Source organism: Myodes glareolus, chromosome 27 (genome assembly GCF_982192425.1).
Source record: "Myodes glareolus chromosome 27, mMyoGla1.1, whole genome shotgun sequence".
In the NCBI taxonomy this organism is placed as follows: Eukaryota; Metazoa; Chordata; class Mammalia; order Rodentia; family Cricetidae; genus Myodes; species Myodes glareolus.
In genome coordinates, this window is record NC_142052.1 from 23,360,483 (window position 1) to 23,374,470 (window position 13,988).

General features: G+C 44.3%; 1 protein-coding gene across 2 annotated transcripts; it reads left to right on the forward strand.

The window, feature by feature from the left end:
- The first annotated feature begins 2,698 nt into the window (after positions 1-2,698).
- LOC125401558 (myosin regulatory light polypeptide 9) lies at positions 2,699-11,407 on the forward strand. Of its 2 annotated transcripts, none has more exons than XM_087902392.1 (4): positions 2,699-2,857; positions 8,228-8,426; positions 9,015-9,176; positions 10,944-11,407. In XM_087902392.1, the coding sequence occupies exons 2-4, from the start codon at positions 8,243-8,245 to the stop codon at positions 11,114-11,116; spliced, it is 519 nt and encodes a 172-aa protein (XP_087758518.1). In that variant the 5' UTR covers positions 2,699-2,857; positions 8,228-8,242; the 3' UTR covers positions 11,117-11,407. The 2 variants fall into 2 exon arrangements, with proteins under 2 accessions (XP_087758518.1, XP_087758517.1); XM_087902391.1 differs by lacking the exon at positions 2,699-2,857 and adding an exon at positions 7,104-7,254.
- Positions 11,408-13,988: the final 2,581 nt, after the last annotated feature.

The following is a 13,988-nucleotide window of genomic DNA, read 5'->3' on the forward strand; positions in this document are numbered from 1 at the left end:
TTCTTTTTAACTTTTATTGTGTTTATTTATTTTGTGGGTGTGTCAGTGGACAGCTTATGGAAATTGGTTCTCTCCTTCTGCCATGCAGGTCCCAAGGATTGAATTTAGTTGCCAGACTTGGTGGCAGGCAGGGCCTTCTTGCCAGTCCTGAGATAAATTTCCTACTCCAAGTTTCAGTTAAAAATGTGAAAGTCACTAGAAGCTGATGAGATGGCTCAATGGGTAAAAGCACTTGCTGTATATGCCTGTAACTCCAACACTGAGGGGCAGACACAGGAGGATTCCCAGGGCTCACTGGCCAGCCAGCCTAGCCGAAACAGCGAGCTTCTGGTAGGAGACAGCTGACATTCAATCTGACTTCCACACGCATGCCTGCACACACGCACACACTTTAAAAGCCACTCTTCTGTACATAGAAAATCTTTTAAAGTTATAAATCAGGGTCTGGAGAGATAACTCAGCAGTTAAGAGCTCTTCCAGAGATCCAGAGTTCAATTCCCATCACCCATGTGGCAGCATAACTGTTTATAACTGTAATCCTGTGGGATCCGATGCCCTCTTCTGGTGTGCAGATGTACATGCAGGCAAAACATCCACATGCACAAAATAAAATCTTTAAGAAAAATAAGATTTTTCTTAAAGCCCTGTAAGGCCAGCTGAAGAAATATAGAAAACTGAGGTCAATGGAGGGACTTGCTCTCAGAGTTGCACAGCTGACTAAAGGAGACATGGAAGTTTGACTCAGACTGTCAAACTTGTAGTGAGAAGGAACTCACCCACTGTTTGAGGAAGATCCAAGTTCCAAAAGAACAGGGACATCAAACAGCATAAGAGGCCTTCAGTAGTGGGTCTAATCATTAATATTTGATATCAGAACATTAGGTAAAGTAGTAAGACTTCATTTTTCCACATTGACTTGGTATATCCATAGTTCTCTGGAAATGAATAAAGGGTAAACAGAACAACTTCCGAACAGCCAGATTCTTTATGCCTCCAGACAACTGAACATGCCTGTCTCCTTTCCGCCACTAACCCCTGGAATCAGTCCAACTGCCCTCTGGGGACGTCTTCCAGTACTCCCCAGGTAGGTGTATTTGTTCTGTAACCTTTCGCATGTTTGTTTCTTGTAATTCTCCCCGCTTTCTGTTCCATCACACAACCCAATCCCAGAGATGGCAACTGTTCATTTTAAAATGGGCAAACCGCAGCCCGGGGCACAGTGTTTACCAATTTGGTACATATTGGCTGATTTGACGGGGACTCGGCGGGAATTCCTACAGAAGCCAACAATGCACTGTTTCCCAGGTGAAGGGGAAACTGAACCGCCTGCTTCCTTGTTATCATCTACAGGGGTTTTGATTTTCCTCCGCAGGACAGCCAGGCCTAAAGGCCCGAGCATCCCATTGGGACAGGCCAGTACCAGAGGAGGGTAGTGTGCTGCCGCCCCACAAGTCAGACTCCAAGAACCTACCACAGTTTGACTCCTGGGTCCTCCTTTGCACTGTCACGGCTTGCCACCAGCTGTGTGCCCAACTTTCCCAAAAAGTCATGCTAGACCCCTTAAGCCCTTGACTCCCCAGAACCTGCTGTTGACGGTCTTGATTCAGGGAGCTGGGAATGAATTACTCAATTATTTGTATTTTTAGTTAGCACTCCAAAATGATTCATATTATCAAAGAAGGGAGGGAAATTTTGTTTCTGTCACCTATAGGACTAGGGCTTTTATTTTCTTCAGTGGCTTTACCTCTGAGTTAACTTTAAACCATATCACATGAGTTCCATGAAGAAAAGAGCTGGTCTTAGGACTATTTAACACGTATTATTTAGAACAGCGCCATCGTTTTCCTGGGTCAAGCGACAGAGCTCTGGAGATGAGAAGGAACTCTAGAACTGCTTTGGTCTCCCCTGGATCGCGATCTGCTTCTGGGTCCGAGCTGGTACAGCCTCCAGAAGCGGTCCTGGAGGCTTTCCCTTTCCCTTTAACCAGAACCATCGCTGGCCGCCAACTCACGTAAAGGAGACCTGGGGGGTAACTGGGTCCGGCACTTAGTCCTATTTCACCAAGTCACCCTCGAGCGATGGGTGGAGCAGGAGTCACCATCGGGGCTAAAGGGGACTCTTGCAGGAAGTTCCAAGGAACTTTTTTTGGGCGAGGGAAGAATCTGGACCAAAGAGACAACGGGGCCCTGAAGGCTCAGTGTTCCCTCCCACGTGGAGAGTGAGGTACTCCATAAAAGGCCACTTCGCAACTTTCCAAATGGTTCGCACACGCCCTCTCCGCGCCGAGCGGAGCCTGAGGTGCTGACCCAGACGCTGATTCACGCGAACTTCCTGCACAGGCGCATTCCAGCCGGGACCGCGCCGCCGGCGCTCGGGGGCGGAGCCGATCCAGTCACGTGCGGCCCCGCGTCCCTTCGCGATTCCCCTACAAGGACTTGAGCCGGGATCCCCGCCCCTCGCCGTGCTCTGGAATGCGGGCGAAGGAAAGCGGCGGGACGGACGCAACCATCTGCAGGAGGAAGGGGGGAGACGATCGCAATTCCAGAAGAGACACGAAAAAGGCGAAGAGTCAGTAATTCGAACAAGAGATCCTCTACACAACCCTCTCAGTTCTAAGTTCCTCGCTCTGTGCTGCCCGTGGGCGCCGTGCGCCCGCCAACCGCTCGGGCATGTTCCCTGGGGTCCCCTCCCGGCGGTGCCGGCCCACGAAGGCGGTGGGAATGGTGGCTAGGCTTCCTTCCGGTTTGCTGGCGGAGGCCGGAAGTGGCCGTTCTGGGACTGCTGGATAGTTGTTAAGTCGGTGAGAGCGGCAGGCAGAGCATCGCCGAGACACCCTCGATTCTCGCGGCTGGGCAGGGTGAGTGGAGCTGGCCTCGGGGCGTGCGTGGCCCGTCCCGAGAAGGCGTCCCCGCGGGACGGCGGGAAGCGAGGGGAAAGCGGGGAGCACACCTGGGCAGGTGTGCCTGCGTGATCGCGGGCGGCTGTGGGCAGGAAAGCCTCCGGCTGGGGCTGCCGGGACGGCCGGGATGCAAACTGCTCTGTTTGCCAAACTTGGAGCTTAGAAGATGATGCTTAGGTCGCTGGCGCCACACGCCTGGGCCCGAGAAACCGGAGCCCCACAGAGCTGACTCCGAAACTATGTTTGGTTGCTAACGTAAACTTTCCAGAGAGTTTGCAGATAAAAGCGTTGCACAGCCGCCCTCTGCAGCTGTTGTTGCAGCTGTGCGGCTACGTGTTTAGTAGGAAGAACCCATTCAAATTTAGCAGCTCAGTGTGCGCTCCTCTAATTAGAACTTTTTCTTTGAGTGATGTTTGAACAGGGAGGAGAGATTGGGGTTACATTGGCCTCTCGAGGGTACTAAGTCGACTTTACAGAGTATTTTTAGTTAGAGTCGTCCAGTAGATATGTAAAAAATAGATCTTTAGAGATCGATCGTTTAAGATTTTAACTTCTTAAATGCAAAAGAAGTTAAATTTCAAAAGGTGAAAAAAGCGAGTCTACTAAAATTGCTGATATTTTCTTTTTCTGAATGGCCCTTGATAAGGATTAAATAGAAAAGCATTTTATCTTCAAAAGTGAGACGTAGTTGACAAGTCAATCCTGACAACTAATTGACGTTTTAAAAAGTGCTCAGACTTCTTAGGTGTGGCTGTCTGGGAGATTTGAATCGATTCTCAGCTGGAAATGTGCCTGAGAAATGAAAACTTGGCTCTCCTTGGGACTGAAATACCCGATTTGAAAATATACCTTCAAATACTGAATTTGCCCACACACACCCAAAAATCTTATCTTGGAAACAAATGACACTGATTAAATGAGACAGATTTGATCTGGAGTTTGAAGCAGGCCAAATACCTAGGTCTTATAGCACACTATGAGGTTCTGAGATGGGAGTTTTCCAAAGGATGTATCACCCAGTTTTAAGGGTTTTTCATTAAAAGGTATTTTAATATAACTTTCCTAACTATGCTTGTTTTAGATATTCTTTAAAGGATTTTTCTCTTTTACGTGTGTTACCGGTTTAGGAGCTGTGAGATCCTGCTATTTTAACTTAGGCAATCTCATGTATAATCTAGTATTGATTGGTCCCACTTCATAGGTTTCACAGGCAGCTCTGTTGTTGTTATGGAAAGAGCCTCACTATGGCCCAGGCTAGCCTAGAACTTGAGATGGTCCTGCTTCAAGTGCTAGGATTATATACCTAGTTGTGAACCGCCACACCCAGCTTTAGTAATAAATTCTACATTTCTAAAGATCCTGAAAAATCTGGTATGTATAGAAAGCCTCTCTGACGATCTGTCTTTTGTTTTCCCATGTCTTCATAGTCTGATGTCTTCCTTAAGCATGGACTCCCATCTTAGCAAACTAACGCACAAAATCACTCGTGCTGGGAATGTAGCTCGGTAGTCGAGTGCTTACCGAGCGTGTGTGAGGCCTGAGGATTCATTCCCAGAACTGCAAAAAACAACCCTCCCCATATTAGTCATTGCTGAAGCACTGTTAACTTAGCTTAAAACATTATACGCCTTTCCATATGTAAGTCAGATTGTCCTGACCACTTTCGACTGCCTTCTTTCTCTTTCTGATGCTTTGAAACCCTCGTGTGTTCTCTAGGCCAGTCTGCAAATTTCCCTGCTTTTCAAGTTTCACCCCAAAGATCTTTCCCAAGGCTTCCAAAGTGAGGAGGATCTCACGTGTTCCTCTCATGCACCCTAAATAAAAAATAGTCACTGTGATTGTAAAATATTTGCAATTTCATTTTGCTCTAACTTTTTAAGCTAGCATGAGAATTGTGTTTTACACCTTCACTTTTGGAGACAGTAGAATAGTGTCTTAGAACCACAGCAAAGAGAGTTCTACCAATTCTGCCAATTATCTCTTTGAGATCATAGCACCTTTCTCCAGGTGATCCCTTTACCTAAGTTTATTCCAGCCATGCTTGTGGTTTGGTGTGAAACTAATAAATAGTTTCTATTGTTTTGTATAGATGTGTAATTGAGCATCCCACGGCTGTGAAGCTCCAAGTTTCTGGAGAATCAGTCTCATCTCCTTGAAAAAGTTGAGGCCCAGGGAGTAACTTGCTCAACGTTACGTTATCGGATTTGGACAGAATTAACTGCTTGAATTAAGATGAAACATCTGACTCTTGATTATAAAGGAAGTTTATAATTTCCAACTGATAAAGCACAGGGTTATTTAGCCTCCCCTCCGGTTTGTTTGTTTTAGACAAGGTCTTACTATGTATCCTTGGCTGTCCTCGATCCACCTGTATCTGCCTCCCCGATGTTGGGATGAAAGGAATGTACCACCATTCCCGGCTTCATTATTTCATTATTTTTATGCATTGTTTTAGCTTGAGAGTCATACCTCTGAAGTATATGTAGTTCATTTCATAAATTGAACTAATCATTGCATTTCTTTATAGTTGCCTCTCCAACTATATTTTAACTTCTTTGAGATAGGTCACTTATGTACTTTACATTTTTAACTTTTGACTATTGTTCAATGCTAATAACATCTGATATGCATTAATATAATTAGCTGGTCCTAATACAGTCATTCGAATTAAGCACGGGATGAGCTAAAGTTCTGGGTGAAGCTATTGTTAATGCTAAATAAAACACCAAAAAACAAAAAAAAATTTCTTTTTGATTGTTTTGTGATGCATTTACTAATGTTTTGGTGGTTGAAAAAGTCAGTGGATTCTGTTGCTTCTGGGGTGTGGGGCTCAGGAACTCTGGTGGGGCTGTCCCTTTCCTCTTCGCCACCACAGGCTTCTTCTGGCTTGTCAGAATGACACTGGCCCTGGGGATGGCCGCCATGCCCAGATTAAGTGCGTATCTGTTCTTTTGGATCATGTGCCTGGTTTGCTGAGGGTGGCCATACATTCTTGTTGATGGTGGTCCTTACGTAAGAAGTGTCTGGTTTTAGCTGACAAGATCTGGGATTCATGACCACCGTGACCTCTTTGCCCCCAGCCACAGCCTGCACTCCATAGTCTTGCTGTGAGTCAGCCAGTTGTAGCAGGAGTTGCTGGCCTGCAGATTGCTGTACATTCTCTTATTCCTCTTGATCAGGGAGCTGGAGCAGTTCCAAACCACTATCCATTGCACATGCGCAGACATGGCAGCATCTCCTTTCGCTGTGGCGGCCGGGAACGGAAAGAGTGCATTTACTAATTTTTAAATGCATGGTTTAAATAATAAGAAATATAGTCTTAAAGGTTACATACATATTACTTTTAACATGTTAAGCATTTTTAATAAAGGAATTTTAAGATTGCACTCATCAAATTTAGTTTTCTGTGAGATTTTATAGAGTAAAAATCCACCTCTGCAGCCATTTGACTGTGATTCTCATCAGTTTTTCTGTTCTTAACATAACTGACATTCCTGTGTCATTGGGGGAAGGGAAACAATGTTGTCATGCAAACAGGCTATTTTTGAAGATGATTTTTGCTCGCAAAGGTAGACCATGCTAACATAGTGAAGAGCTGTGGACTGGTAAACATGTGCCACTCACCGGAGTTCGTGAGGGCTTTTAAAAGGCACATCCCGTCATACCTGCCAGTAGCCATTTAGATGGGGGAAAGAATGCAACTTTGTGTAGTAAATGAGACATACGCCTCCATAGTGAAAATACGAATTTACGAATGCTTTCAAGTAGGTTGTAAAAGACAGTCTCCTAAAGGAGAAATAAAAGTAGGAAATTTGGGACTATATCATTTCTGTGCTGTGTGTGGCATCTTCCCAAAGACATGCTGCTATACTGCCTACATGCAGATGGATTGGATCTGTGACTGACCATCTGTTTAAGGATTTCCTACGAAAACCTGAAACCAGATTTACATAGGGAGCCGCGTGAGCAGAGCTGTTCTGATGTTTCCATAGCTGTTTTTGATCTGATGGTGCGGTGCGGTCAAGGAAAGAATGTAAAAACTAACTTTTTATTTTTTTATTTTTGTTTTTTTACCTCATAGGAAACATTCTAGAGGTCACTTTGGGTGCTGGAATCTAGGTAGCGGTTCATTCTTTGCAGTCCACAGACTTATTTTTAGCGCAAGGGCATGGTGCTTTGCTGCATCATGGCTAAATGTTGTTTTCAGAACGTAAGCTTTAAAACTGTTATCTTGGTCAGAGTGGAGTCAGTAGTCACTGTTTTAGCCCTGCCTGGAGGAATATAACTCAGCAGTGGCTTAGGCTTGCTGATCAGGACTCTGCGGGCTGTCGTCTCCACCTCATCCCTGAAGAATGGTATGCTAGAATTTGATTATCTGATAACTAGGGGGTTTTCCACTTCAATCATTTTAAAGTGCTGTTAAAGTTGCATGTTCACAGGAAAAATATTTTCATTTTATGTATTAGATGTTCTTTTAAGTTTGACAGGGATAAGTAGAGAGCAAAGATAGTATCTATGATCTTAAGGTGTTCTTTAAACGGAATTGCTTACAGCTTGTACTCTGATTTCAAAAGAGAAGCCTTAGCTGTACCGGGTATTGAGTGCAGAGCAGGTCTGTATAAAGTACAGTCTGTAAGACTTAACTCCTGGTGAATTAACTTCAGTTTCTATGCCTTTATGTTAGCCTTTCAGCAAAATGTTCTTAAACGACGCTGAATCCAGAAATGAGGGTGCAATCTGAAATGTTCTCTGAATGGAAGAATAGCACCTGTCAGTAGAGGTTGGAAGGGAAGACCTCTTCCATTGGTCGTTCTTTCTCTGATGGCTTGAGCTACAGGAGGCTAGGCTTTGGAACACTAGTTAGTCTCTCCTAGCAAACCTGCAGTGCTGGTGTGTAAGAACTGCCACTGTTTCCTGGGTATCTAAGGGCTTTTTTCTCTCTCTTGTGCGCACGCATGCACGCACCTCCTTGGATTTTATTTTTCTTTTGTTGTTAGGCTCTATGGTAGTACTAGGGGTTTGTATATAACCTTGATGTGCTGTCAACTTTGACTTGATGTTTGTGGGATTGGAAGTGATGGTCCTTTTATAAAAGTCTTTCAACTTTAAGAGTGAATGAATTCAAAACTGAAGACTGGCTTTTCTCTTTTAGTGTGGTTGTTGGGGTGATAGTCCTGAATGGCTAGAAATCTTGACACAATTGTGTTACCCCACTGAAACATGCCAACTGATAAAAGGACAATTCCACTTATCTTTGTTAATCTCTGTTATTTATACTTAGTAATCCTAGATACTGATTTTATTTCCCTTGAATTCTTTCTTAATTAGGATTTAACCACCACCATGTCGAGCAAAAGGGCAAAGACCAAGACCACCAAGAAGCGCCCTCAGCGCGCAACATCCAATGTGTTTGCCATGTTTGACCAGTCCCAGATCCAAGAGTTCAAAGAGGCCTTCAACATGATCGACCAGAACCGGGATGGCTTCATCGACAAGGAGGACTTGCATGACATGCTCGCTTCAATGGGTAATGTTCACTTACAGTGTTGATGTATTTGCTAGGATTTCCTTCATTTTTTCGTGATTCTTAAAGCTCTATGGAGTCCGTCTAAGTGATTGATTTTGGAGCAGTGTTTTCCACTGGGGCACACTCAGACACCTGTGCCTGTCTCAGGGTTGGGCTGAAGGGCTGTGTGTGCATGCAGGCATGTGGGTGCTGTTTGAGAAAGTGAGTGCATACAGCTCTTTCAGAGGACTTGAGTTGGGTTCCCAGCACCCACATTCAGTAGCTCATAACCACCTGTGACTCCAGCTGCAGGAGGATTCTCTGGGCACCTGCACCCTTGTGCATGTACCCACAGACATACAAACATAATTTAAACTAAATCCTTATAAAGAGAAAGCGAGAGATCTTGATTAAAAGCAGTATTAATCCTTCCGCCATCTCACTGGAATATTACATATTTGTTGTAGATCTCTGAACTTCCCCTTGTTCTGCTATCATGAACCCAAATAGCAAACAATATAGTGGTTTCATTTCCCGCTAGGCTGTGTACCGTGATTAAGAGTTGGTGTATTGCATAATGTAGTTATGAATATGGCTCCTTTTGTTTAGGAAAAAATCCAACTGATGAATATCTGGATGCCATGATGAACGAGGCCCCGGGCCCCATCAACTTCACCATGTTCCTCACCATGTTTGGAGAGAAGCTGAATGGCACAGATCCCGAGGATGTCATCCGAAACGCCTTCGCTTGCTTTGATGAGGAAGCAACAGGTAAGTCGGGGTGACTTAATCTCAATGCTGTTTTAGTTATGTAACAAGATACACAGTGTGGTGAGTTAGCACTTTTTGAAGGTTTTCTCTGCAGCTTTCTTTTGTGTGCTTGTCACTCGCCTTACTCCTCCCCACGTGAGTGTGCGAGTGTTGACTTTTGTAGACTTTTTCTGGGCTCCTTAGTATAAGTCGTTTTCAGAAGTTTGTTGGTTAAATTTGCAGCTTCTTTGACTTAAAGGTTAATTGCCCCAAGGTCCTGGCTGTCAGTACTATGTTAAGTGAGTGACTGACCAGAGCAGCCTGGTAAATTGCTCTAGACCGCTCTAAACACAGTGGTGTCCTGTGTTTGCCTGTCAGGGATCTCTCAACTCCAGAATTGCTATCTAACCTCTATATTAAAATATGGCAAGAAGAACTTAGACTCTGGTATCAGTCAGGTGAGCAGCTTTCAGGTTCCTCTTCTGCTGTGTGATAGCTGTGTATTTGGGCAGATTACTTTGGTAAGGTTCTGTTTTTATTTTTGATGAGACTGGCAATACCTTACCTAGCAGGGCTGTTATGAGGATGAAATGGGGGATGAGATGGGTAGTTAGCGCCCAGCATGCTGCTGGCATGCAGCTGACTGAGAAGAAGGAAGCGCTAGGCGCTGTGCTGCAAGACTAGAGCCTGTAAGCCCAGCGCTCAGGAAGCTGAGTCTAGAATCATGGCTTTGGGATATAGAAGACTATATCCCCAAAAACAAACCACTAAAACTAACAGTGTTAACTATTGGAATGCCTGGTCCTTTGACAAAAGTAGGGGAGAAAGCATATGGGACATATTTTCTAAGTTTTCTACTTTGTGTCTCGGCCAGTGTGTGTAGAGAGGGAAGACGCCCTCTGATTGCCGACATTACTACATAGGCTAGTCTTAAATGCCCGTGGTTGGCAGGGCCAGCTGGTATAAGCCTGGTCTCCTCGCTCTAGCTTTCAGGCTCCCCATAGCATAGTCATCTTTTCACATATGGCCGTCAGCCACAAAAGAGGCACACACGAGCATGTGAATGTGACTTGTAGACTCTTTCCTGGCTCCTCTTTCCATGCACCAAGTTCTTCACTTGTGTCTCTCGCCTGACACATGCGTGGGGGTATATTTTAGTTGTGTGCTTACTCCCAACCATAGCTAATTCATGTGCCAATCAAGTGAGTTGGCTGGAGTTAATGATGTATTTCTACAAAGCTACCCATCTAAGATTTTAGGGACCTTCTTTAAAAATATAGGATTGGAGTTTCTTTAATCTCATTTTGTTTGTCGATCTCGCTTTGTGGAAAATGTATTCTTAGTGTATTAAATTTCACACCCAGGAAATTGTCAGAGTCTGTTCTCTTTTGCTTTGTGATTAATCTGTTTCACTTCTTTTCCACCTATAGTATATTAAGGTTTCTTAATCATTGTGCATACAAATTACTTGAGGGGTTCTTTAAAACTGCCAGTACTAGAAAGAAATGAGGGCTAACACAGGATCCTGCTTCTGTTTTGTGAGTAATTCCATTCTTTTTGACAGGAGGATTTTATGAAAATGTCAGGTAACTGGTGACTACTATTGGCTTGTACAATTTGTATAGCCTCTTGCTGAACACCAAGCCAACAGGAAGGATGTGGGACAGGCAGGCAGCAGAGGAACGCCATGAGCAGCGGGTTGTCTCTCTGTTAGGGTCGCAGGCCCGTGAAAATACATGACTGTGCGGTGGGTATGTGTGCTCTGATCCTCTACTCCTTACTCTCCAGGCACCATCCAGGAGGATTACCTGAGGGAGCTGCTGACAACCATGGGCGATCGCTTCACAGATGAGGAAGTGGATGAGCTCTACAGGGAGGCCCCCATTGACAAAAAGGGCAATTTCAACTACATCGAGTTCACACGCATCCTCAAGCACGGAGCAAAAGACAAAGATGACTGAAGAACTTCAAATTCCAGCTCCATGTTCCCTGTTGCCACCTGGGGTATTTGTGAGGTTTTTCTCCTAGCACCCGGTGCATGCCCTAGCTTACTGCTTTTTGCCTGTCTTGTTTTGTATTTATATAATCTCAGCCTCTTTGGGCCACATATATCTTTATAATCAGACTGGAAATGGGACTTGGTGTCGTTATCCAACCAGAAAGTCAGGTCACGGGACTTTCAGGCCGTCTCGTCCCTGCTGTGTAACAACTGCAGCCCACACAGAGTCAATATATTTTTTCAGAGAAAGTTATCCACTCAATTTTTTCTGAATGATAATTAAACTTTCTTGATAAAAAACTTAGTCGTTTAAATTTATTTCCCACTTGATCTTAGTTTCACTTGCGTCTTTGAAAGCAGGGCAGATCCTGTCTGAGCTTGCTTAGCTCCTTCCAGTGTTCCCTGTCTTTTTAAAAGCAGCCCTGGTTTCCTCTGTTCCTGTTTATTTCTCCCCTCTTCGGGAAATCAGATTTTAACTGCCCTATTTGGGTTTCCTAGACTTGGTCTACAATTTTGAAAACAATTCCTGCATAATTGTGACCACTTGAGCAGCTTGAGATACTAGAGTTCGACACTCTTGCTTTATCTCCTCCGACTTTAAACTTCTGCCCATTACTTCCTGCCCCCTAAAATAAGATCAGGCCACTAAATATACTAATTTTCATTTGTTCTGTCGACAAACTCGATTCAGCGCTAAAGGTTCTATGGAATGCTTTTAACAAAAGATGTCTGTGTTGTGTTTCCAGCTGTTGGAAATACACGTAGTATTTTTTGTTGGGTACAGTTTTTCCCTTATAGCAACCCCTATTGAAAGACCATGTTTGTTTATGCGGAGAGTCATCCTGTATGAGTTTTAGACATTCCTAACCTACCCGCGGTCACAACAGCTGTGGCGGCATGCCTGGGAAAGTGAGGTCATTGTTTCGATCCTAAAATAACTCCTGTTATTTGTGATAATTCAGAACTGTTGCTGAGCTAATCGGGGAAAACACTTGTTCTGTTTAGTTTTCGAATGTTTCAAAAATTCCCAAGTTTAAAAAGGTTTGAAGCATGGGGGTTGGTGGGTTTGCTTCAACAAGACTGTCCTTGAAGGAAACCATTACCTCATTTGATAAACAATTAAGAAATGCCTTTGAGCAGCAGGTTAGAGAGCCAGAGCCGCCAAGTAGAATGGGGGCAGGGGACAGGATCAGAACAACTGCTCTTTGCTTCTGCCAAGATGACAATCTCAGAAATCTGCCCTAATTTCCTGCTTGAATTTTGAATTTCATTTTTTTTTAAGCAAAATAACTTTCTCAGCTTATCCACTCAGTGCTAGTCTTGTCGAATTTCCATTTCTACTGAAAACAAGACAAACCCCAAGCTACCATCTCTGCTACTGAAAACAGTACAAACCCCAAGCTACCATCTCTGCTACTGAAAACAGTACAAACCCCAAGCTACCATCTCTGCGTTAACACATCTTCAAGCAGGAATAAGTTACTTCCACTCTAGGAAGAAAGTACTGCTAAAATTATCTCTCACATTTCCACCCGGGCAACCCTGTAAACACAGCCGGTAGGTGTCAGCCCTCAATGAAACGAAATAGTTTGCTAGTGGGACTCTGCATAGTAGCTGGGTTTTGCTTACACAGGAATGGCTGCCAATGAAAAGCTGTCAGATTGTCTCCTAGCAGCAGACTTGACTACAGAACCCGTCTCTAGAGTTTCCATGATGAAAATGATCTCAAAAGCCCCAGGAAAGCACTCCAAGGGGCAGCACCCCACCGTCTGCTCATGGTCATGTTGCCTTTGAGACTCAGTGCCCAGACTGAGTGCGTCTGAGCAGGGAACCTGAGACTTAGGGCAGGAAGTGAATGCAGCTGGGACAAAGGGAGGACGGCCAGAATAAAAGGCAGACTGAAGAGAGTAAGGAAGGACAAGAGGTGGAAGGACAAGTGGACAGTAAACAGAAACAGCTACAGAAAGCTGGTTTAGGAGGAATGAGGGTAGTTACCCAGTCACAGAGAAGTGTAGGGAGCTTTGCCATGCGTCAGCCATCAGGTAGTTAAGAATACAGAAACCACAATGAAACAGTGCAGTGAACAATGCTGACGTTTAGAGCTCTGACAGACATGAAGTTTCAAGTCCCAGTTCTGCTACACCAGGGATTTACGGGCATAAGCAAGCTACTTAACCTTTGTTGACCTCTTTATCCACTTCTAAAATAAATCAATGCTGTTCCTAATTGCATTTTATAATTAAAAGCAACATGGATCTAGAGCTGGGTGTGGTTGAATAAAGCCCACTCATTACCCAAGTAGATTTGTGGTCGGGCTGTTCTTAAATGCCAGCTTCCTCATCTGAAACAGGAAGGCTTCCTTCGAAGTTTGCTACAAAAAATTAGAAACTTGAAAAAGAAGGTTCTGAATGCAGCAGATAAGCAAATTGTAGTTCTTCTTATTTTGCTCACTAGCGGGTTCCTGAGAAGAAATCCGGAAGGGAAGCCAAGGCTCAAAGGGCCTATTCTTAACGATGAAGTCTTTTATAGAGGGGTAAAGTCTGGCCTTTGTTCAACGGCAGAGCAAACACTCTTAGCCCTTGCCTGATTGCCCCTGCAGCCTCACTCCCTGCTTTTTTGAGAAGTGGTCTTGCTGTGTTAAGTTTGCCTTGAGCTCAAGATCCTCCTGCCTGCTTCTCTGCTACTGTAATGCCAGGATTAAAGGCCTGTGCCACCACAGCCTGCCTATTAGCTGCTCTTACATCGTGTGGGAAGTGTTAGTAGACTGGAAGAGTTCTGTGACAAACTCTTAAGATTTTATAACAAACATAATTATTTAAACAATGACTTAAGGA

Excerpts from the sequence above, each read along its gene's own strand:
- LOC125401558 (XM_087902391.1), top strand. Across the intron at positions 8,427-9,014 it reads TGACATGCTCGCTTCAATGG|GAAAAAATCCAACTGATGAA; the intron begins GTAATGTTCACT and ends CCTTTTGTTTAG. Across the intron at positions 9,177-10,943 it reads CTTTGATGAGGAAGCAACAG|GCACCATCCAGGAGGATTAC; the intron begins GTAAGTCGGGGT and ends CTTACTCTCCAG.